The following is a 24706-nucleotide window of genomic DNA, read 5'->3' on the forward strand; positions in this document are numbered from 1 at the left end:
AACTGTACTTTCCAACGCAATGTTGTCAGTGCCATTTTCCATTGTGTTTGATACCAAGACAAGACCACATTTCGATTTAATAGACGATTGAAGTATTTCAACGCCCGTTACAATAATAACGTTGAGTACGCCTTACTCACTATATCATGGAGCTGGAAGTTGGACAGAACTTTTCGCTGTACAAAATAGGTCGATTTCTGACAACAACTTAATGATGGTTACTGGTCTCTATGTCAAAGTTTGCTTACACTTGTTTGTGACAGTTTATAAACTGCTACGCCTGTTCCTGCGACGAAACCACTCATGACCAGTTGTCATAAGAGTATAGATAACCTCTCAAAAGTTCCCATAAACAGGTCTTTACTTAAGATAGTTTAGGGACGCGTGATTCAGTATGTGATTACAAGTACCTGTTATGTCACTTAAGTAACTGTAACACTGGGATATCAAGTACGGAAAACACATGGGAAACTGAACAACGCAAGATACGTCAACTAGAGAAAACACGCTCTTTGAGTCGACTGTCTATGCGCTTTTGACTCTGATTGCAAAGGAATAAACGACTTTTAATGTAAATGGTGACCGCGATACAACGAAGCAATCCTCAGTACACATTAATGTGTAATGTGTACTGAGGCTCATGTGAAAACAAAATAAGTGTCTTCGTTGCTTTACACATATTCACAGAGACGACGTCAATGTATAAGATGTGCGTAAAGCTTTAATGTTTGAGTGAATTTACAAGCGGTTAATTACGTCAACAGTTCCTTATAAGCGAAGTAAAGCGGAGGATTTATAAATATACTGCTCCTAGTAAATATGAATACGTCACCTCCTGCCGAGCAGCCATCTTGAAGAACAATAAAGGGCGTTTTGTTCGTTCAGTGATGATTTGTAGCATGTTTTTCACGCATCTTGGCGCGATCAAGCTCGATATTATGTAGTTTTGTGTTGTGATTTTGTGGACATAATCTGCCTGACTGATCTGTTGTTGTTGTAAACATATGGCGGTTGCAGCGAGTCTTTTCGTACAAGAGGGATTGCAAGACAATGGAAATAATGCACAGACAAGCTAGCTCTTTTTGTATCGTGTAAGAAAAATAGAATGAATGAAACAACTGTTCAAATTTCTTCTGTAGACTTACAAGACGTCTGATGCAACATAATGCATTTTATAAAACCTCTCAATCTGCAAAACAAGAATGATGGGGTGTACGGTGGTGGCGTGGCCGCTTACAGACTCACTCGCAAGTCTTCATCATACACCGCAACTTCATGTGGTGCTGTGTCGATTCTAATATTCTATTTGATACTTATAAAGCAAATAAAGAAACACGGAGTGAACATTTTGAATACCAGTAGATTTGGCCATGTAGAGTCGCTGGAACGTAAGCAGCCCTGGCCGGCACGGAGAATATATGGCATCAAAAGCTACATGTGAAGTTTACCCTTTCACTGTTTTACAACCGCTTCATTGAAATGACTCACAGCATAACCTTGACGACGCTCACCGCTAACTAGTTCTCCAAGGCGAGTGCACGGTGACTTAGAGCAGAGTATTTTGGGACGCAGCACGGTGACTTATAGAGTAGGGTATTTTGGGACGAGCTTAGCCGAAGCCGCATGGCGGTCAGGGTGTCCGAGCGGGTAAGGCGATGAACTTGAAAGCCGCTGAGCTGTGCCCGTCCGAACTCCGTGATCTTGACCGTGACGTTGATCGGCTGTTGTGACTGTCAGTGTGTGACTGTGATGTACTGTACTGTACGCCAGAAAACAGTTACTCAAGCAACTGGATATGCATGATTTTGGAAACGGTCAGATGTTTCAACTAGCATCCAGTATCTTTCATCAGTGACACGAAGGATGCTACCCGAAACGTCTGACCGTTTCCAAAATCATATTCAGTTGCTTGAGTTTTTTGGCGTATCTTATTACCTGGATATCTAAGATTCATCGATGTACTGTACTGTACAGTACTGTATACTTGGTGATCTGTGAGTGCTGAACTCTACAAATTAATGTCGCGGTCACATTCGTCGTAGGTCCTCGTACGGTTTTGATGCCGTAGAATCATCAGGCAGGCTGTGACAGAACCAACCGCCGGCAAGGATCTAAGACAACCTTTTCGGTAACACGACGGCTGAGTTTTGCAGAACACATACACGATTATCCCAGGAATGGCCTTCCATTTGCGATGTACGACGATCGCTTGACATATGTGACCGGGGCTTAAAGTCAGTAAAAAGCACAGCATGTTGAGGAGTCGACTACGGAGTTGACCATGTGCTGTGTTGTTCTTGTCGGTTCAAATTTGTAGTGGTGTCATTTTTCGGTAACGCGGACATAGACTAAGCCGTCAGCAGAAATCACATACAATATCGTCTGGTAGCAAATGAAAACATGATGCAAACGTGTTTATATTAGTTCAATAAAGATAGAGTTACCTGGCACGACTGGTTATAATGTCATAACCGTTTGTCTATTGAGAGGCATTTGTATATAGTATTATATATATAGTATTGTATACCCAATTCAGACTGTAATTGTTAGCGTGGCATGAACAGTAAGGTTGCAAATATTGTGCCACTTCAATGAGTCTTTTCTGTTACTAATAGTCGCGAGAAATATGAGATTTTTTTTTGTCTCAAACAAACCGGGGTGACATGACTACAGTATTTCCCGAACGTGTCTGACTAAAGAACCTTTCGACGTATCTCAGTCTGCTAGTCCCTAGTAAAGTGCTAATTTCATATCTTCGAATTCTGTGTCAAAACAAATATATCTGTAATATTTTGTGGCTTGTACATCTGTCAAAGTTTGTCTGATTTTTTCATGTAATTCGTGGCGATCTTCTAGCATAATTTTATATCTCCATTTTGTGTACAGCAGCGTCATATGTTTCCTGTAAACTTGCTACAGCTTGAATGTGTAAGGATGATTCTCAAAATCAGAAGAGAGCTTATGATTCTTCGTTTTGTCGCGGTTATTTAACACATTAAAATCCGACAGGTACTCGGTAAATGATTACGAAATTACAAGAATCGTATCGCCTGTCTCAAGAAGGCAGATAGTCGAAGATACGCGAAGACTGTTGATATACAAAGATAGAAACTGCAAAGTGAGACTGTACGTTTCTTACTTCAAGCTCCAACCCTGCCATGTGATAAAGAAATTAACGGGTAATTTTGTTAAGCATAGCACTTGTGGTGGCCGAGTGGTTACGCGTTGGATGTGAAATCCATCGGGCTCTGCCCGCACTGGTTCGAATCTGTCCGTAACGAAAGTTTGGCTATTCTTTTTTATATTCGGCCACCTTCCTTGAAGAAGTGAACCTTCTGACGCAGACTGTTCTAAGTTAAGGTCAAGATGTACTTACATAAAGATATAAGTTGTCAAGGATGTTGGGTCGTTGTTGTTGAGCGCGTCTGTGTACCATCTGCTCGACTTCACAATTTTTCAGGCTAATGTAAAACTTTTTGAAAGCAGAAACGTTAACTCGTTATCTGGTGAAGGTGATGTCCGATCTCTTTATACTTGAGCTGTTTTTGTTTGTTTTTGGCAACATTACTGGAAAATGGTGATGAGAGAATTTGGTACCAATTCCCTTCAACTGGATTATTTAGTAGCATAAATGGACCAACAGACGCGCAAATACAATGGCAGTTGGTTCGATTCTCCAACATCTTTCCAGATCATGTGGTTGAAACCAGAGAGGGAGAGAAAGAGACTGGTTTATTTGTACCATACACGTACATACAAAAGCCTGCTGTAAGCAGCAATAATTGGATGGATTGAAAAGGCTTTGAAACACAAGATGCGCTTATAGTACAGCTAAGTGTTCATGACCTTTGATAAAAGTTCGTCACAAAACCTATTCGTTTTCTAGAATAGCCAAACACTAGTACCACTCAGTAGAAAATCAGTTTTAAATGGATTGGGAGCTATCTGCTGTAGCTACATCTAGAATATAGTATAATATATTCGCTTGCACATGGAGGACTGTTTTTAAATCCGGAAAACGTCAAACAAACAAAACAACGTCTTACAAAATTCCCATACCACGTTTATTCGCTTTTGACAGTGTTTTAACGTGCGTGAAAATAACTCATGTCACTCAACCAGTCAGTTGCAAATCCGTTGCCATTGCGATAGTGTTCTTACTGTGATAAGTAAGCTCTCATGGAGCGAGAGGATAGCTGAGATAACTGCAAACATCTTGCTGGACATTGCTTACGAACGGCATCTAGCGATTTCGTACGGAACTGCTTAGGTACAGTGCCGAAGCGTCTTCATTCTTGCTCACAGGTGTATAATGTCTCAGTCACAAAACAATGACTATTTCTCTAAATTTTCTTGCCGCTGGACAGATACGCGACGCCATTGACGGTCTACAACCCATGTTACATATACATGTACAAGACAGTCCAGAAAATATTGCGCACGTTTCAAACACCATCGTACCTTCAACCATACAGTGCGTTGGATCCTTTCATAAAATGTTACGAATAGCAACGTTTTTGTCGATGTGTCTCTCCAAAGGTGGGCAGAACTGAGTCTACTGTATACACTGTGTCTCTGCCATATGTTTGTGTATTATGTACTGTAATACCCGATTAAATTACATCATACAATCCTCCCCTCGTGGTCCTACGAGACAGGGAAATGCCTACTGCTTTTGCAATCTTATCCATAGTTTCCAAATCTCTCCCCGATGGTTTGTGAGCTTGGAGGTAAGGAAACCCCTAAATATTAGTTCTTCCCGGATGTCTGAATTGTCTTCTTTTTCTTGTCTGTTCAGGTCCATGAGGCGACTTGCTGCCAGGCCGTTTCGCCGACTGGAAGCCTCAGGATGCCCGTGTTGTTAGCTGGAACGGTATGATATAGTCAGCATGTGCCACAGAACTCCTCACAACGTACGTTTTCAAGTCATATGTTGTATGACACTGGGTATTTGTGTATTACCGACAATTAAGTATAGAATAAGAAACAGAACTACGGGTACATCGTTGGCACCAAGTACATAAGGGGCACCCTCAATAGATGACTTTAAACAATGCTTACAGTTATATGTGCAAAGATGTTAAATGGTCTTACAGGTTGTTCCGCGTGTAATATAGTCACCTGTTGACACAGCGCCTGCAAATGTGGTATGTAACGCCGAAGGACCGGTGGTTATACATGTATTGACTCTGCAGATACATTTTCGGGCTCCACCAGAACGTGTTCATGACGCATGCTGACAACCACACCGGACAGGCTTTTCAGAACCACGGAGAAAACCGGTAGAGAAGCGAAGTCGCTCAATAGTCGCTCAGCCGTGTTATAATGCCTCTATCTAGTAGATAGAGGATGTAAATTCCTTTTTCTGCATCACGTGTGGCCACTCACACACCCCCGAAGCGAACCCATGCATCAAACTGAATGAACACACTGACTGATCATGTAGTGTTACAGTGGGTGTGACCGTGTGCCTGGACACACGCACCGCATGGATGTAAATTCCTTATTTTGTGGTACAAACCTCTCCATGTCGTGCCGTGTTCCGTGGAGCCGTCCGAGTTCTCCCCCTCCCTCACGTCCATGGCCGGGACGTAGTCCGTCTGCCGCGCCCTGCCGGTCCAGTCGCCCCGCGGGATGGAGAACCAGTTTCTCCCGTCATCGTCACTCACCTTTGCCAGGACACGTACTTGTTATTTTTTCTTATTTATTTCTTTATTGTATATTCATTAACGACATACTGCCCATGATGATCACATATATTTTCTGAGAATTGGGCAAAAGTGGTAACGGGAGGGGTCCTAATATAATTTCGACCTATGTTCCATGCAAACGCGCATACCTTTGGTAATAGTTTATCTGACCAAAAACTCGCGCAACATGAGCTATAATATTGACAGATAAAGATCACAACGATAAAAGCTGTACAGCTGTGTATTTCACTTCAGTGTAGCGCCTTGCCCCCAAGCGTTATGGTTTACGAAACTAATATTATCTTAAAAGTTCATTAGTGTTGTTACCTATATTGCCACTTATGAAACAAGTTTGAACCGCAATATCCAACACAAGAAATTGGACTCAACCAATAACAATAACAACAAGTTAGTAACAATAATGAAGAGAGAACAAACACAAAGCAATCAAATAAAATGACCTCTCTGCAAACCACATCAAATATTTGATAGTTGTTAACAAGCGACAAAGAGGAGTTGCTCTTCAGAATAGTTGAGCATAAAATACTGTCACTGTCTTTATTGGGAAATCGTCGCTCACCATGTAGGCCCTGCCACAGTGGCTGACCCCGTACAGCTGAGACTCAGCCCGGGCGACGCCCAACAGACTGCCCAGGATCGGGCTCAGAACTGCAGCAAACACGGCACAGTTACTCGCTAGTTGGTCAATGCTGGCTGTATGTGATACCGACCAAGCAAATTAATAGATAAATAAATTGCAACAACCAAGGCATTTTACCGAGAAGCGCACTGTGGACAGTTAGGAACAGAAATCATACATTTATGCAAACTGATGAAAACTACTAATTTAGACAGTTCCCAAACCATTCATAAAGAACTTGTCTCTCACCTCTCCAGGTTTCTTGTTCGGACGAGCTGTCTTCCTCGTGGGCAAAACAGGCATTTAACCCCTTGCGGCGTCTGAAATGGAAGTCATGAAAATGTCAATTACAACGCAATAGCATACAAATCCATAACAACTCAAGTTGATAAGGAGTGGCTCGGAAGTAAATAGTGTTTCTAACACGTACCTGTGGGCTGTGGGATATTGCATCACTCACCTGGCGTAGTTACAAAAGTACACTTTGTTGTTTTGTGAGTCGACAAGAAAACTCTTCTCGCGAAATTCTGAAATAGAAAATGTCAAAGATGCTGTCAATCTAGTGTTGTTAGAAAATCTCTTGCTTTTGCTCAGCATTTTGCATTAGGGTTATCGTCCAACAAACGTTGAACTCAAAAGGCTAGTCCTCTGTCTAGTATTCCTTTAAGAAGAGAAAGAAGTGCACTTACCGTGGGACGGTCTGTATCTCGGGGTTATCTAGAAAAAATGAAAATTCATTTGTAGCTTTTCCTTGGTTTAAGTATTTCGATATGTAATTAAAATTGAAAACCAGTTGAACTCCTCGAGTTGAACAAAAATAAACCTAGCAGGCCGTTGCACCATGAGGCACATGCTGTCAATATGTAATGTGTGCTAAACAGTAGGACAAGAAAAGCGGAAGTTTCATTTTCTCATGTTATTTCCCACTCTCTTGGTACTTGATAACAGAAGCAGGAAACGTGAACTGAGTTGCGTACCGACGATTTTGTAGGAGAATTGCAGCAACTGTATCTCTGTCCGCAGGCGGCGTGCCGGGATGGCGGCCCGCGGTACAGGGTCTCCACCGGCCCGACAAACCGGTGGTCTCCCGGCCGCTCCCTCTCGTCCGGGTCGATCCTCATCTGGAACGCGAACTGGGGTCGGTCGTCGAGCTCGAGCTGAGGCCACTGAGAAATCAAGAAAACACGGTACCGCTTACATCTGATCAGGTTAAGAACATTAAATAAGACTGTCGGCAAAGATACGAGCCAGACGTTTACGGTTTGCCGGACACTCTCTGAGAAACAGCAAGGAAATAGTCTCTAGCCTAGTACTATGGTCCCCATGCAGCACATGGGAGAAGGAAGCGTGATGGACCGCCCCTCACCTACTCAGGTGTGTTGCAAAGGGACACCACCACCAGGCTGATGAAATGGGGAAGGCTATGCAGGACAGGAGCTATGGGGCTGCCATGGTGGTTCGGGTGGCAGAGGACGACTGGCACCCGACATAAGTCAGTAAGTCAAGTAAGTGAATATCAGCAGCGTACACTGTACTCTATAGTGTAGAGTAGTGTGGAACTGCAGGTTTGGTGTAGGATGGAACTGCATTACTGTACACGGCACATGTTGATAGGACACAACAATTCGTTAGATGTATTTGTTATTGTGAACTACATTTTCCCATACTGTGCACAACTGAACTCTATGCAGGCCAACTCCCCTGGCCATTCATTTCCACTTATTTGGCTTAAATTTTACTAATTTTTAATCCCGCGTTGGTCGTCTGATGGAGACTGCAGTATGCCTGACGCCCAATCGTCACCGTACCTTGAACAGAATCTTGTTCCCTTTGAGGATAACCGTTGGCCTCGGTCCGTCCGTTAGTCTGCCCAGACTGGCGTACTTGACGAATGGGGTCGTCATGAGCCTGACCGTGACGTTGTGCGCCGCTGCTGTGGAGTTGGAGTCGTGATGAAGGTCTACATTGAACGTCACCATTTCCCTGGAATAATACTTCAATTACTGTACTAGAAAAATGATGGTGCTATTTCGGAGTGCTATCAAAGAAAGAGATAATGTGTAGGATCATCTGATGTTGATATCAGTTACATACAATGTATCAATGAAAAATTAGCGACCAATTTTGATTTAGTGTTGGCGATACATTTAGACGGCAGAGAGAACATACTTTGAATGGCGGCGATCCTGGTGTAAGTGGGTCAAACTTGCAGTACGATCTTACTTATCTTGTAACTGATGTGTTACGTCTAAACGGTGTACTGATATATGCGAAAAGAAAAACAAAGCTCCCACCCCCTGCCGAGGTCACCAGAGTCGGTGACAGAAGCGTCCAGTGTCAACACAGGTTTGTCCCGCGGTACCAGGGTAACGGGAAGGGCGCCCGTCCATATCACACTGTCCAACGTGATCTCAGCACCGACCTACATGTGTACATAGCGAGAAGCAAAGCTCATGAGTATTTTTATGTCTGCCTTCACGGAAGGAAAACTATTTTTGCTCCGTTTCTTCTTCTTCTTCCATTCTAAACGAATAAGGTCCCGATGCTGTCACCATGTTAACTGGTGCTGTAGCAGACACCCTGTGGTGTTGGATTACATCATGTAGCAAGTGGCTGGTCACCATATATGTGAATGTATTTAATTAATGATTTTGAACCTCGTTTATTCACCTACGATGGAATGGTTGAATGGTTCATTGTAGGAGATTATGCTTAATAACAACAATTACACAATTACAATGACAGGTACGTGCAGCCCGGTTCTCTTAACAGTTTCTATTCTAGGTTTAAAAGTTGGACAGTAAACAGAGCATACCCTCGCCCAGAGTTCCATTGGAGCAATGAATCCTTCTTCGTTTGTGAACTCATATCCAACAGCGATGTTCAGAACGTTGTCTCCGGTCCCAAGGACGGAAATATCAGTCAGTTCCAACATCCAGCGATCGTCCTGTAAAATGAGAAAAAGAGCCAGCCACTGTCTTATCTGGAAACAGCATTGAGGATACCTGTGAGTCTGTGACATTAATGTCTGTCTGCATCTTGCATTTTGCGGTGTTTTATCACGAGACAAAGCTAAGGCTTGGCATAAAGACGTTTTGCTTCTTCGATGAAAGATACCACATTAACTCAATGATCAAGGCTTTTCTTTCAGTTACATGTAAAGGTGTTCCTTATTGTAGCACAGGTCAGACGAAGCCAACGCAACAAGGAAAGAGGAGGAATCCCAGAAGTTACCTCTTTTGTGATCGGTAAAACGCTCTGGGAGGAAGTGCTGTTCCATCCAAATATCCGCAAGTTGTCGCCAACGTTGGTGAGAGTGAGGTGTGTGAGGGACAGTGGTACGATAGAGCCGATCGCGGGGCGATAAACTTCAACTTTGGTCGTGTCGTAGTTCAGGCGTGGGAACACCACGGTGACTGTCATCTGAAATACGGGGAAGGAATTGTCACAAGAGGTGAGCATGTAACGTTAACACGTGCGGTACTGCAGCAGTGGAGTCCAGAACTTTATGTCGTCTTTGTTACAAAACATTTCGTTTGCAAACAGGACAGAGACAACAGGACAAATCCTTTTCACCGGCAAGCCCCTGTCCAGCCTGAAGCAATAATAACGATACATGACAAAAGAGTCATAACCACAAAACAAATACGAAAAAAAAACTTACGTTGATCTTCTCACCAAAAGTCAGATTGCCCTCCCTCTGCCAGGACGTGTTGAACGTGGGGAGGGCGCCGACTGTACCGAACTGTGTGGTGTTGGCGTTCGGATAAACAGGTCCCAAAACCTGCTCCAGCCCGTAACCTCTCACCGTGTACGTCACGTTTATGTGTAAGGAGAGCCTCTGTCCGTAGACCAAGGAGTCTGAAGAGGGGACACAGAAAATACAGTGAACCAAACATCAAGGAAAGCTCAAGAAACATCGTCCTTACAGGCATTTCAAGTTCGCTGACACTTAAACTTTTGCAAAGCTTACCACTTGTATGAAATGTGCACTTCATATTTGAGAGACGTTAAAACGTTAAAGATTATCATTTATCATCCTTTCAGCTTGGTGAGAAAAGATTTGAAAATCGCATACCTTTGACTTTCCCGGTGATATTACCGTTCAACTCTAGTAGACCTGTACTATCAGAGACATGGACAGAACCCAGGTCCTAACAACACGGAAAGAAAATAAAGGAACCATCAATGGATCTACTGATTTCCAGGTCCTGTCGTAACTAAGCCCAACTTGTACAAGTGAAAAAACTTTCAACGTAGCAAAACAGACGTATTTTCCAGGACACATGCAGGACTATCCCTAGATTGTCCTCAGTTTTTTTTTTCATTCCAACAGTTGTTTTTATGCCGCCACCAACACGGGACAATACAATAGAATACTCATTTTCACCTGAGCGAATGCCCTCAGTTTGCCATCGTACGACGATCACAGGACGTATGTTCCCGGACCCTTACCTCGAGTTGGTCTGAAATGAACAGGAATGTGACGTTGGCCAGCGCTTGGCGTTGATTCTCGCCTGACATCAGGGTGAGGTTGTACTGCATGGTGACGTCATCCCCTCCTTGGAACCGGTCTGTGGAGCCGCCCAACGTCCGGAACTCCCAGGCCAGCTGCACGGGAGAGCCTGGACAACGGTTTAGGTTTTCCTTTAATGCCCTGGTATACTCATTTTCACCTGACTGACGTGCGGAAAGTCGTGTGGTATCCCATCCCAAGGGCACGAGGTGGTGACTTGGAAGGATCCAAGCCCAGGACCTCTTGGTTCGGAGCCGAATACTCTGTCGTTACGCCACGAAACATCGATTTCAGACTCTCTTCAGACGATTTTTAATTGTATTTCTAAACCCTTTACTAGTTCAGTTCATAGAAGCAGATTCAGATTTGTGGACTTTAAAATAAATAAAAAAATAAATAAAAATAAAAACAAAAAATAACTTCAACCATGTAACCTCATGTGCCTACTGTAACTTTAACTCAAACTTACATTGTCGATACAAAGCGGTGAATGAAAAGAGGCCATCGGGATGATTTGAGTGTTTCATTAAGAAACAAAAGTTGAGACTTACTGCAGTTGAGATCCGAGAAGACCACGTCCATGTGCGGCGTGACCTGCGCAGTAGCCCAGTCTATGACGTTGCCCATGCCCCCGCCTCCGTCTTCGCAGCGGCGGTAGAACTCCCCCATCTCCTCCGACGACAGGACGCGGTCCCACACGTTGAAGCGTGTAACGTCCCCTCTGTAGGCCTGGTGGACAAAATACATACACTGTTAGTCATCAAAGGCCTGTACGCAAGGGTAGGTATCAGTGGGACAGTGGGGTGCAAGCACCACCAATTCAAGGGGCTTAATTGGGATCTGGCGCCACTAACTTAACACCTTTTGGCCTAGCGGTTACAAGTGAGTTTGTTGGGTTCTTGAGCTGGCGGTTTTCGGCGTCCTGGGACCCAGGGTAGACTCGACTACTCGCTCCTAGTAGTTTCAGGTTCAGGCTCAGTTACCGTGATAGCTATGAGATTGGCTGTGGGCAGAACGAGCTGGACATCACTGAACACTCTTTTTCGAAGAGTGTAATAAGTGCGTTTTTTAAAGTCTGACAACAAAAGGTGTACTATCATCCACTCATGTACATGTGTTTTGTCTTAGCTAGGTGTTAAGACTAGGGCTCCAAACGTGACAAATGGTCACCAAGATGTTGGCTTGTAAGATTCTTGGTTGCGGAGAAAATTTGTAAACGTTAACCTCGTCCACTTCGAAGCGCCCCCTGACCCTATCCTGCTCCTGTCCCAGGATCCAGGCGCCGTCGTTGTTGACCAGGTAACCGGTGCTCAGCCCGGACCCTCCCGCCGCCTGTCGCCCGTCCAGGTACACCGCCCAGTCCCCGTCTTCGCTCCGCCAGGTCACGCACAGCCCGTGCCAGGTGTGCGGTCGGATGGGGAGGGGGAACCGATCGCCCTGGGGACCACCGACGACCACCTGGGTAGAACAAGTTTTTCAAAAGTTTACCGAATTATTCAAACAATGTTATACCGGCTATACAGATACAGAAGCTGGCGTGTTACCTCTGAAGAGCGGTTATACCGACATGATACAGATACAGATGCTCGTGGGAAACGCCGAAGGCTGGCTGTACAGGTACAGATACAGGTGCAGATGCAGAAGGTGGTGTTACACCGAAGGGCGACTATGCCGACTATACAGACACAGCAAGGAGTTTTTTTTTATCCAACATCTCATGACTGGACATGGTGACGGCACACTCAAGTTATATCAACTTATTTTATACCGTCACTAGCGCAGAGTACAAATACGGAACAGGACAATGCTCATTTTCACTTTGGTTAAGTGAGGAAGGTCATGTAAAGTGCCTTTCCCAAGGGCACAAGATCGGTGGCATGTCAGGACTCGAACCCGGGACCTTTGGGTTCCAAGTCGAGTACTCTGCCGCTACGCCACACGCAAGGAGGTTTGATTTTACCTTGTACGTGTCTTCGCTATGTCTCCCAAACAGACACAGCGCATTGGCTGATGCCGAGGTGGCGTAGCTGAAGAACGTGCCGCTCCTGTGACCGGGAACCCGGACGTCCATACACGCGGTGACCGCGGACAGGGGCTCGAACGCGGCCGCGTGGACTTCCGCGTAGTTCTCGGTAGACAAGACCGCGGGAAAAGTCATCTTCAGTGCCCCTAATGGCTTTGTACCTGGTATAAAGAACAGAAAGGTGTTCTTTAAACACTTGAAGAATCAGCAATAGAATATTGTGAGTATGCAATTCGATCTCATGATCTTTCTTCAAATCGTATTCTATTTGATCGCGTCCAAGATGCTACCAAAAACAAAATATATTCGGCGTAAGGCGAAGATCGACCCCTACCGTAGGCATCCAAAAAGAACGACCCCAAGATACAGTTACACGGGAATTCGTCCTCTGTTCCTGCATGATGGTTATACAGGCGAACCTGTGGAAGATGGGCGATATAGTTAGCTCAGGTGGTGTGAGGCATAGATACAGGGCATACAAAGTCTAAAAAAGGCCACGTGTAAAGATTTAGTAATTACTTAATGCATTTTGTACTAACCTGGTCTAACGCCACACTGTCGTTACCCTCAATCTTCAGTTGAATCATCTCCGCACGGCAGAAGTCGGCGCCCTGAAAATAGTGGACTCGGGTCCTGGTAGAATTGTCAGTTATAAAAAAATATTCAGTCAAAGCCAAGCAAATAGTGTGTCTTCATCATCTACATGTGTTTGAGATTCGCAGATGCTAATCATCCTTCATCCTACGAATGGCTAGTAGAAGTGGTGCTCTGTGGCTGATATGTCTTTGGGTGTTTAGTAATTTGTGTAGGACAGACAATGAATCAGATGTATACGACGGCCAGATTAACATCTTTTCATACCCGTACATAGTTTCACCAAGGTTCACAACGCCGTAAATGAAAGAAGGGAAGTATGGAGCAGTATACACACACCTGGTATCTTAGCGATCTTGGTTGATAACGTGAAATTTTGGAGAAGTCTGCTTACTCTACTTACTTACTAAGTCTACTTACTGTCCGCTAACGAACTGTCCCGGCACGCTTGTAGACACACACCAGCCGCCACAGACGGAGGAGTAGATCAGTACTGTCACGCTGTCGGAACTAGCTGCACTCACGGGGTCACTAACGTCAAAGGATAGTCTGTGCACTGTACAGTGGGGGGGGGGGGAATTGCAATTTATCTCTGTCTAGAAGTACAGTACCTGTGATCGCAAACTGAAAACAGTCATGCATGCATGTGTCCTTAAAAAGGCAAAGGTAGTCCCATAGTTTCAAGACCTAATGGCAGTAGGTTCTTAATCCAGTGTCTAGGGCATAGTATTGTAATGTGGAGCCCATCCTTCTCCTTACCGTGATCTCCTTTCGGCCATTCAAAGTCAGGTAACCAGTGTATACATGAGTGGAGTGAGGAGAGTCGTGTAAAGTGCCCGAGGGCAAAACGTCTCTTCTCTGCGCGCGCCTAGCTGTTCGACTCCACAAACATACACAGGGACTTACCAGCCAGGATTCCACGGAACTGCACGGCTGCCACCCAAGGCTGCCAGCCCGTCTGTGTCTCCGTGATCAACAGTCTCCAGTACCTCGCTGTCGCCGAGAAGCCTCCGAACTCCTGCCGCTCGTTGGAACGTCCAACGTCGACGGCCAGAGCGTCCGTCCAGGCGTACGGGTCCGATCCGCTCGACCCCTGCAGCGTGAACTGTTTCACGTCGTGAGTGAAGTCTCCGCTGCTCTGGACGCGGAGTTTAGACAGGGTGTACGGTATCCCCAGGTCGAAGATGATGTACCAGTTGTCGCTCACACCTTGCGGGTTCCAGTACGTGGTTGTGTTGCCGTCCAGGACCCTGTCCGGCCCGAACGCCACGCCCTGCGCGTCCACGTAAGTATCGCCCGACGCTTCGACTACCCAGTCTGCGTCGTTCGACAGCCAGGTGCCTGTGGAAGGACGGCGATTATACATGTAAATACATGGAATACACAGTGGCCTTGAGTCAATTGTGAGTTAACGAGGGATGATATACATACATACATAAAGTGAGTGAGTATTATAGTCTAGGCGACTGGAGAAAATTACAACAATTGCTCAAACAGAAAACTATGGAAGTAGCATGAAACTTGGTCATCAGTAGCTCAAGTTACACAGCACGAACACACCTGCACTGGACGGCGGTGTTGTAGGTTCTTCTGTCGTTACTACATCGATGGCTGTGGAGAATGAAGAAAAAGTGTGTTGTTACACAATTCATTAATATTGCCCATTACAATAGTAAGTCAAGTACTTGTTTCCCTAATAAAGAAGTTGACAGAAGTGTCGGACATAAAATCCCATTGGTTGTTGAGTAAAACACCTACAGTCTCTTGCCATCCCGAAAGTTAGTCACGACTGTTTTACCTTTTTGACAAATGTAGTACTTTTGTTCGGTGCAAGCGAGGTCGTCCCAGGTTGCGCCCGGTGTGTACAGTTGTCCGCAGTTCTGACTGGCATGATTGGGCTCCCCTGGGTGCCAGTTGGTATAGCCCACATCGGTGTCATCGGACCACTGCCACTGTCCTTGGTGCTGAAAGTGAAGATGTGTGGAATATCCACGTTATTTAACTATTTTTCTTCTAAAATGATCCGTATGTTGTCACTATTGCAACGCCCATGCAAGAAACCAGTCTCTAGTCGCGTGGTAACAGGCGTTAGGCCCAGGAGTTTTTGTTGAATTGAAGGCTTTTCTAAGTTGGTCAGACGGCGCACTGCGGGTGTCCTTTCCTTAGCCTACCGCCCATGGTTGTAAACCATCAACCTCAAACTTTTCTCATGCGGAAAATAATCAAATGCGCGCGTGTTACAACAATGAATGGTGAAAGAACGAATGCTTTATGTACGGAGGATCTTTTTCGTCAGACCACTGGCACTGTCCTTGGTGCTGAAAGTGAAGATTGTCATGTGGAATACCCACATTATCTCTTTTATTTATTTGTATCCTCTAAAATCATCCGTATGTTATCACTAATACAACGCTCATGCAAGAAGCCAATCTGGTCGTTATGTCATAATGTGCTTGTGTCATAACAGGGTGATAGCACGCCATTTTTTGTTATGTACTAAGATCTTTTGCTTTTCCCTAGGGTCCTGCTTGAATATTAGAAAATAAGGCCTATATGCCTTATGTATTCAGTGGTGATCTATTCTTTAGCGGAAAGTACAAAGAACAATCTGACGTACGTCGTAGTCATGGAGACCCATCCAGAAGGCTTGCCCCGGAAGCGCGCCTCCCGCCAGATGCACCAGGAAGCTGTTGACGTCCTGCGTCTTGCTGTCAGCTAGGTGCGCGCCGAACGTTGCGCAAGCGGCTTCCGCAGTGGCGTGGTCCTTACGGCTGCCGTGCACCGTGTAGTTCTGGCCGTTCCACTCACCGCTGGCCACCGTGTCGTCGCCTGGAGTTTTGTAATGTAGAGAGATCAATGTGTAGTTTTTTAAAGATGTAAAGTTTACACCAACGAGGGAAACATACATGTACTAGTAATTCGTAGGAAAAATGCCGTGTCTCTGATTTCAATCCTGAAAAAATAGTTAAGGATTCTATATATTTTTCGGCTGAAATGATCCAGCAAATAGTTTAACAAACTTATTATGCATCAGGACCAGGGCTGTTTCCAGGCCCCGTCACACAACACAACACAGCACAGCACAATATTAGGCCTATGCCGGGTGACCATCCTACGGGTTTGACATAGGGGTGTCTTACCGGTCCAGTTTTGGCTTCTTTCTGACGGCCAATTTTTCTGACTCTGTCTTTTTCTATGACCACCTACCAGTGTTGCCGACCACGAAACCGCCAAGTAGCGCACCAAGAGCGACCACGCTCAGCGGGTTGAGGGTTTTGACGACATAAAACGTCCTCATATTGATGGCTTTCCTCTTGACCCAATGTCAATGTTGGATGGCAATGCAGACATGGGAATGTCCTGTTGTTCAAAGCAGCCATGAAAGCTAGTCTGGCAATTTGGTCTCCGACACCGATCCATTGGGCGCTTTGGGTGTAGATTCTATAGTAAATTCTGTTTTCAGAGACACATTTTTATGATATGCACATACCTAAAAAGACTTCTTACAAAACGTGTTTTCAGGTTGGATAGTGTCTTCATTGTCATCGACGCGACACACGTATAATCCACGAACAAAACCGGTATTGCAGCAGTTTATCATCCAAATCCTTCATTTAACAATACTCTTCTTTTAGCAGGAGACATATGTTTTTGTACGGTGGCGACGCGTGAGAGCAAAGACTCCTTAATTACGTTTACAATGCACTGTCGCAAATTGAGTCACCCCTTGACGTCAGGTGTACAATGGGTAAAATCTACCGTCCGATAATGTCTACCTCCAAACGGGCGAGCCAGATATTTATGTCATTGTGAAGAAAATGTTAGTCCTTTTTAGTCTTTGTAATTTTGGATTCTGTAGTTTTTGTGTACAAACGGAAATCAAACGTTTGTTTAGTTATTGAACGTATATTTTAGAATTACGTCTTATTTAAAACAATCTTGTCTGTTGGATTCTGTCTTGTCTATCAAAAGATCTGATTGGAGATCAGCAAAAATTATCAGGTGTAAAGTGATACCTTCTTGCTGACAGATGAATCCCCTATTGTAGTTGCAGTGTCTAGCATCCCACGAAGCCGAAGTCGAATAAAGCGCAGCGCACTCGCTCCCACTACCCGGTTCGTTCGGGAGCCAGCTGGAGTAGCCAGTCAGGTAGTCGCCGTCTTCAAATTCCCACTGGCCGTCCAGGTCTCTGTCGGTCAGCCCCAGCCAGCGGCCGCCTGTTACCGGTGCCAGAGTAGCGAGAAACTCGTTGGTCGCACTGTCCTTCGGCATGGCGAGCATCGCGCCGTCTGCCACACACGCATCTCTAGCCTGTGCGCGATTATTCGAACCAGTAAAGCTCTTGTAGCAAACTCCGTTGAAACTCGCGTAGTCTGCTGGGCAGCCTCCTCAAAAAGGAGAGAGAATTTGTAACTTACTCGCGGCACTGTTGTTGTGTAGTATATTGCTTTAAATGTTTCCATGAAAACAAGGGTTCAAAGGTCTCGTGCAAGTTTTTGGACCATGTAACTTTATATGGACAACGACAGTAGTGGAGTTTTTAATGCGGACAAATCGATATGCACGTGTATTTGCAAGCAGTAAAATATAGAGAAACGTGCAAAACATACATGTGCGGCCTATAGGGAAAATGTTACGTTTCTGATTTCAGGCCTGAAAAAGATACGATCTTTCTTCTGACATAAAATTTTTCTGACAGACTCTGTCTTTTTCCGTAACCACCTACCACTGTGACCGGCAGCGAATCCGCCAAATTGCGCGCCAAGAGCGACCAGGATTAGCAGATGGAGGGCTTTGACGACACAAGACGTCCTCATATTGATGGCTTTCCTCTTGACCCAATGTCAATGTTGGATGGCAATGCAGACATGGGAATGTCCTGCTGTTCAAAGGAGCCATGAAAGCTAGTCTGGCAATTTGGTCTCCGACACCGACTCCTGATGGCGACGCTTTGGCTCTGGATTCTGTAGTAGATTGTGTTTTCGGAGGCTCCTTTTAAGACATTGTATCAGAACTAATGACCGATTCATTGTATACACAAATATCCATTATGACAGGCACATACATGAAAAGTCTTTTTACAAAACGTGTTTTACATTTCAGGTTTTGTAAAGTGTCTTCATTGTCATCTACACGACACGCGTTTTATCCACGAAGAAAAACGGTATTCGCGCTCATAAAATTTTCAGCAGTTGAACATCCAAAGCCTTGCTTCAGAATGATTTTCCGCTGGCAGGAATGCAATGGAGAGCAAAGGCCTTTTCACGTTTTCAATGCGCTGTCGCAAACTGAGCCGCCCCGTTGACGTAAGTTGTACAATGAGTAAAATCTGCAGTCCGATAGTGTTCACCTCCAAACGGGCGTAGCAGATATTGATGTCATTGTGAAATAAGCTTCGCCTTTTTAGTCTTTGTAATTTTTGATTTTGTAGTTTTTTTTTTGTGTACAAGCAAACGGAAATATTCAAACGTTTTTGAGTTATTGAAGAAATATTTCAGAATTACGTCTTATTTAAGAAATACTGTCTTGCCTACTGTATACTGTCTTGTCTAGTATCAAAAGATCTGTTGGAGACCATTATTAGTTGTAAAGCAAAATTATCAGTTGTAAAGTGATACCTTCTTGCTGACAGATGAATCCCCTAATGTAGTTGCAATCTCGTGAATGCCACGAAGACGTACTCGAATAAAACGAAGCGCACTCGTCCCCGCTGTCCGGTTCACTCGTCCGCCAGCTGGAGAAGCCAGTCAGGTAGTCACCGTCTTCAAATTCCCACTGGCCGTCGATGTCTCTGTCGACCAGTCCCAGCCAGCGCCCGGATACTACCGGTGCCAGAGTAGCGAGAAACTCGTTGGTCGCGCTGTCCTTCGGCATGGCCAGCATCCCGCCGTCTGCTACACACGCATCACTAGCCTGTGCGCGATTCTTCACTTGAGTAAAGCTCTTGTAGCAAAGTCCGTTGAAACTCGCGTATTCTGATGGGCAGCCTGCTCAAAAAAGAGAGAGAATTTGTAACTTACTCGCGGCACTGTTGTTGTGTAGTATATTGCTTTAAATGCTCCAATGAAAACAAGGGTTCGAAGATCTCGTGTAAGTCTTTGGACCATGTAACTTTATATGGACAACGACATTTGTGTCTGTTTGTCAGTAGTAGAGCGCATAGCCTGGTGCACATAAAGAAATGCTTCTTCATGACTGACAACTGGTCGTAGCATTTTATCTATTTGTTTACTAATTGGAGTTCTCTCTTCACACATGTGGATGGGGTGAGAGACGTGAACATGTCATATTCGTTCTTTATTTATGCGCAAATGTGTGCATGGTCACTCAGCGGCCTCTTGTAGAAAAGGGCCAGTCAGTCTACGTGTGCATCCCATGACTCCATATCTATGTATTTAGGCCAATATATATGTAGCCCTTTAGAAAAGAGAGAATGGTGACAGACAGAAATGTTTGATGTACATTATGCCAATGCGTCATTCACGTCCATATTTCTGTAGCCATAGTTTCTAACAATAGACTAGTATTATTGTAATTATCACATTGTCATTGTTGCCATACATTGTACCCTGTACAACTGTTGAGCAATAAAGATCATTCAGTCCTCACCTGATGTTCCACGCACCAGGTACACCACACAGACGGCAACAGCGGCGGCTGCGAGCCGCTTTCCCCCACCCATCCTTCGGTCCCGCTGGAGCCAAAGTGGCCTGGTCAGTCGAAGGGTCCTGTAAAACAACTTCACGTACGTACGAAACAAGTGTAGGAGAACTGTTTGGCGGTATGAGGCCAGTAGAGCAATACGCTGTTCATGAAGCTTCGAAAGCAGTCGTATACAGTAGCCTGTGTCAGTACACAGTCTCACGATGCCAGGGGCTGACTGGGCTCCTCCATGAGAGCTTGTGGCCATGCACCTCTAGCTTGAGAGAGAGAGAAACCAGCGATCATAGCCTCCAATACTATGGTAACAGTCCTAAATCAACAGGATTAAGATCAGCTGATTAAGATCACGTCCTCTCGGACTTAGAGGTATAGGTCGTCAAGCTTCTAGGTGCCTGACCGGTGGAAGGGCTGCCAGAAGCGTGATGTAGTCAGGCTACTGTATAAAGTGGGTCGACCAAACAACAGTTTTGTAATTGTCGATTATCTGGTTATTTGTGATATCAACAGGTCCATTCAAAATGGAGATAAAAGACGTTTCATTTGAATGCAACGAATAAGAGATGGAAAAGATGAATGACAGTTGCATAGGTACGCAGCTTAGTAAGCTATAGTATATGGACACAAAGTTCTTTTAGGTGTGCTTTTGTGTAGAAATGCTGTCACAAAGAACTGTTCAGAGACCCTTACACGATAGCGTGCTTGCTGATTTGTTCAGCGAGTGAATGGAATGCTTTTTATTTTGTTAACGATGCAGATGATGCGCATGCGTGCAAGCGACATACATTTACTGTACTAGTATAGGGGATGGCTTAACCGGAAACTGTCGGGCTTACGTCATTCCACTTCCGTTGTCCAGGTAGTCGACCTTCTTTGGAAACAGTCTACACCAACATTATGTAAAGTTAACTGAATCTTAAGCAACGTTTTAGACAGCCACGAAGTCTTGGGTTAGGCAATGGACACTGGAGACTAGAGACTAATCTGAAATGTTTTTCATTCCGCAAGGTATCAAAGGCAAAAAAATGGCAGAAAATGTGTTTTATTTCGCACGTGAAGACCAGCGAGCTCCACAGTATGTACTACAGTACGTGAACAGTAATAACGTTAATAGTCCATCTGGCACGTGTGATTGATCTAGAGGACGAGTGAACTCAGTACAGCCACCCCGATCCAAAGTACGCGAGAAAAGACACCTGTTACCTTCCCAGGCCCCGAAACGGCCACATATAAAAGACGGCGTCACCAAAACGTTTTTGGGTTGGAGCTTTTCGTATTCTTTATTCGTACATAAATGATAACAACCAATACAAGTAAAATACAACAAGAAGAGTATGCTGGGGGAAGATAGAGACCAATTTGGTCTATCCGAGACCTTCCCCGCAACTAAACTAAAACTGATCAGGAAGACACCTTTTGAAGTTATTGTTTTTATTTAAATATCCAGGGGTAGCATATCGCCAATGGCGATTTTCAACGCTTCCTGGTATTGCGAGTCTTCAATGAATAATGTGAGACTCCGATGGCTGACAGAAAGAGAAAGTGCGTCTTAAAAAGACTTTGAAAGCGTCAAGAAAGGCAGTGAAAACGCGTTATGTTCACATTTCCACAAAATGGAATTTGTTTGCGCACGTATTACACGTCCGGCTGTCTTCCAAGACGAAAGCCCGGATAATAATACAATGGTGAGCGACATTTCCTTTTATTCCTTATATACACGTACGTCATCACACGTTGACATTTAGGTAAATTCCATGACGTCAGGCGTGTGTCACTTTGCAGAATAACAGCCAAGTGACCGACCCCTGACCTTCGGCAAGCACGTACCGCGATAAGGAACATATATAATAGCAGGAAGGTAAATACATCTTACCCCCCGCGAAGTAATAGAAGCCTCCAATAGACTACCGAGCCCTTTGGCCTGCATAGCGCAGACGGTTGCCGCAGACTCTACCTTTTTTTGCTTTCTCACTGCCCTCTCTGGAAAATGCTGGCTCGGAGTCTGCTGTTGCTGCTTCTGGTGGTCAGTTCGGCCACGGCGACGAGACTAAACTCCCTTGATCTTGACCACGACGACATCATCGGTACTTATGACGACATCAAGGACCTGTTCTTCAATCTTGTAAGACACGTTTTGGTACCTTCAACTCAAGGTCGCGACCTTTCTCCTTACATTAGAACTATTGATGCGATAACCAGCTTAATGGTGTAAAGAACACAGTTTTTATATGGTCGATAATTTTAGAATTATGCGTAAAATTTTACATACGTTAACTACTGCGTTATGTCCTGTACTGTAGCTGTACTGTACGTTTTTTCACTGAGGTGGATAACGTGTTTTTTCCAGAGAACTCTAGTTTTAAAAAAAACTCTACAGTAAGATATTTCAGAGTTATGCAGTAACGGTGCCCGTGACTTATCAATAACCGATTCTGTTCCGTTATGTACGTAACTAGCCAAGGTTTAACTAACCTCTTTGGACAAACGTTACGTGGCGTAAACTAGGACACACTGCGGCACATTATTCTACGAAATGCTACGTAGTTAGAGCCTGTTTTTCAGGCGTCCCTGGGTACATCAAAAGTTACAGCCACAAGAAATAAAACAAACTACATTCATGTACATTTTACGAGAATAACGAATACCAGTCCTATATGTCTGTCTGAGTGAGTGTTTTAAAAAAAAGTGCCGTTGTCGATATGCTTATCACCTGTCCCCCCATGCAATATGAATTGTTCCCAAAACTAGTAGACATATCTTATACACAACTGTGCCATTAGGACGAAGGTGAGTCGTGCCTGAGCAGCGTGCAGTGCCAGCCGGAGATGTGCTGTCAGAGAGACACGTTCCTGGTGGGAACCCGGACCTGCAGGCAGTACTCTGACGAGGGCGAGCCTTGCCAAGTTCAAGTACGGCTCTTTTTAAAACGTCTCGCCATGTCTATGAATTTATCCGTAAACGGCGCATAGATTTGCATGGGTTTGACTAATACGTGACTTCTGAGAGCCTTGCCAACTTCAGCAAGTCGTTCGGTGTAGTGTAACCAGCTGCCGCCGCGCCGCGTGCCTGCGAAGCTGGTGTGTCACACCGATGGGCGGTTATATCGACTATACAGATACAGAAAGTACGCTTCAGGCATGACTATTTCTTGTTCGTTTCTTAGCTGATATTAGATACTTAGAGCAAGGACTTGCTTAGAGGCACTGCGCAGCTAATTGAGGGGAGCTGTAGACCGTCTAGCAAGACGACAAGAGCCCAATATTCAATACTGTGGTACGTCCACTAGTTGATTGGTCATATTTTTCACACAGCACCCGTACGACCTGTACTACGCGTGCCCGTGCCAGCCAGGGCTGAGATGCATTGTGCCCAACCCGGGCTCCCTCTCCTCTGTCCTCAACATCGAGATCGGCGTGTGCTCGCAGGGAGGGGACCCCATCGTCACAGGGCGTTGACCCCGGCGTCACCAAGACGGCTCCGCCCCTGTGGCGCGGCCAAAAATGAATAAAAACTCGCCGTGGAATTCTTCACACTTTTCTGACAATGCAAACAAGGGTATGGCATCTGCACAATTAAAATCGCCATTCCCCCATTGCGAATGTTCTTCTTTATTTGTTTATCTACTTGTTAGAATTCTGCACAAGTTTACAGGTGAAAGGGAGGGCAAAACAGGTTGATGTGCTTTGTTGTGTGCATTGTGCAGAATATGTATTATCGTATGGTGTTACCAAGAACCAGGGACCAAGGACATTATATAGCGGGATATAAAATCCTTGGTGTGACCTTTGCATATTGCAGTCTTATCGGATTTTAGCCATACACGTATGTGCTTCTCATTGCACTACAGAATAACTGTTTGAACCATTGAGTTATAATGTCAGGCATTTTTTTCTAAATGTATGTTTGGAAGAAGTAATAAGTGAGTCCTTTCTAAATCTTAATTGGTAGCTGCCCCTGACTGAGTCGAACTACGTGGACTAGAATATAGTTGAATCAATAAAATTATACAAGTGGTTTCACTATAAATAGCTACATGCAGTTTGCAGTGTGCCACAACAACAATGCGCAATTAACAACATCTCCCCCCATGCAGATTGCTTTGCTTGCACAACTGACAGCTGGGAAAATAAACAAGCAAACAAACCGACACGCCTCTAAAGATAGGTGGGAACTCATGCACCTGTTCTGACAGAGTTGTCAACCTCTGCTCTGCTTTATAGAGTTACATAACAACTCATGATGTTACAGGTGTTACTTCTTAGGATTCACACAAGAGTCCAAATCAGTCCAAATCAGAGATCCAGGTCCAGATATGAAATCTTTTATTGGCAATATCAGTAAGTGACAGTGATAAACCATAGCAGCAATACATCCGTATAACTTATGACATGGTAAAAGTGAAAAATCACATCCAAACAGTGTCCGTGCAGAAGAATCCAGTTCTTGAAAAATCCTGGTTAAATGGAATCATCATACGTGCAATTGTTTCTGTTGCAATATGCAGTAATCTGTAATCTGAATATATATATATATATATAAATGAAGACTAACTAAAGGTAGTTTTACATGAATGCTTATATGCA

General features: G+C 44.6%; 3 protein-coding genes and 1 pseudogene across 3 annotated transcripts; 1 reads left to right on the plus strand and 3 right to left on the minus strand.

The window, feature by feature from the left end:
* Positions 1–4019: 4019 nt before the first annotated feature.
* On the minus strand, positions 4020–13214 carry LOC109472024 (annotated as a pseudogene).
* Positions 13016–15234, minus strand: LOC109468856. Its single transcript, XM_019767221.1, has 6 exons — positions 15222–15234; positions 15024–15074; positions 14370–14804; positions 13884–14019; positions 13409–13502; positions 13016–13030 (listed from the first exon to the last, which is right to left on the minus strand). The coding sequence occupies exons 1-6, from the start codon at positions 15232–15234 to the stop codon at positions 13016–13018; spliced, it is 744 nt and encodes a 247-aa protein (XP_019622780.1).
* A 1614-nt stretch (positions 15235–16848) lies between these two features.
* On the minus strand, positions 16849–20145 carry LOC109468863 (snaclec 5-like). The gene is made up of 4 exons (XM_019767235.1): positions 20073–20145; positions 19145–19450; positions 17576–17848; positions 16849–16916 (listed from the first exon to the last, which is right to left on the minus strand). The coding sequence occupies exons 1-4, from the start codon at positions 20143–20145 to the stop codon at positions 16849–16851; spliced, it is 720 nt and encodes a 239-aa protein (XP_019622794.1).
* A 1792-nt stretch (positions 20146–21937) lies between these two features.
* LOC109469455 (colipase-like) lies at positions 21938–24136 on the plus strand. Its single transcript, XM_019767976.1, has 3 exons — positions 21938–22245; positions 22904–23032; positions 23435–24136. Exons 1-3 carry the CDS (start codon positions 22111–22113, stop codon positions 23576–23578), a joined length of 408 nt encoding a protein of 135 aa, XP_019623535.1. The 5' UTR covers positions 21938–22110; the 3' UTR covers positions 23579–24136.
* The last annotated feature ends 570 nt before the right edge of the window (positions 24137–24706 follow it).

Source organism: Branchiostoma belcheri, unplaced genomic scaffold, assembly GCF_001625305.1.
Source record: "Branchiostoma belcheri isolate BF01 breed outbred unplaced genomic scaffold, Haploidv18h27 scaffold10, whole genome shotgun sequence".
NCBI lineage: Eukaryota > Metazoa > Chordata > Leptocardii > Amphioxiformes > Branchiostomatidae > Branchiostoma > Branchiostoma belcheri.

Excerpts from the sequence above, each read along its gene's own strand:
- LOC109468856 (XM_019767221.1), bottom strand. Across the intron at positions 14,020-14,369 it reads GTTCCGTGGAATCCTGGCTG|TGCACAGACTATCCTTTGAC; the intron begins GTAAGTCCCTGT and ends CCCACTGTACAG. Across the intron at positions 13,503-13,883 it reads GGACAGTTCGTTAGCGGACA|GACCCGAGTCCACTATTTTC; the intron begins GTAAGTAGACTT and ends CAATTCTACCAG.
- LOC109469455 (XM_019767976.1), top strand. The coding sequence starts at position 22,111 with ATGCTGGCTCGGAGTCTGCTGTTGCTGCTTCTGGTGGTCAGTTCGGCC. Across the intron at positions 22,246-22,903 it reads AGGACCTGTTCTTCAATCTT|GACGAAGGTGAGTCGTGCCT; the intron begins GTAAGACACGTT and ends CTGTGCCATTAG. Across the intron at positions 23,033-23,434 it reads GCGAGCCTTGCCAAGTTCAA|CACCCGTACGACCTGTACTA; the intron begins GTACGGCTCTTT and ends TTTTTCACACAG.
- LOC109468863 (XM_019767235.1), bottom strand. The coding sequence starts at position 20,145 with ATGGGTGGGGGAAAGCGGCTCGCAGCCGCCGCTGTTGCCGTCTGTGTG. Across the intron at positions 19,451-20,072 it reads CCTGGTGCGTGGAACATCAG|GCTGCCCATCAGAATACGCG; the intron begins GTGAGGACTGAA and ends TTTTTTGAGCAG. Across the intron at positions 17,849-19,144 it reads GTGCGCTTCGTTTTATTCGA|GCTGCCCAGCAGACTACGCG; the intron begins GTACGTCTTCGT and ends CTTTTTGAGGAG.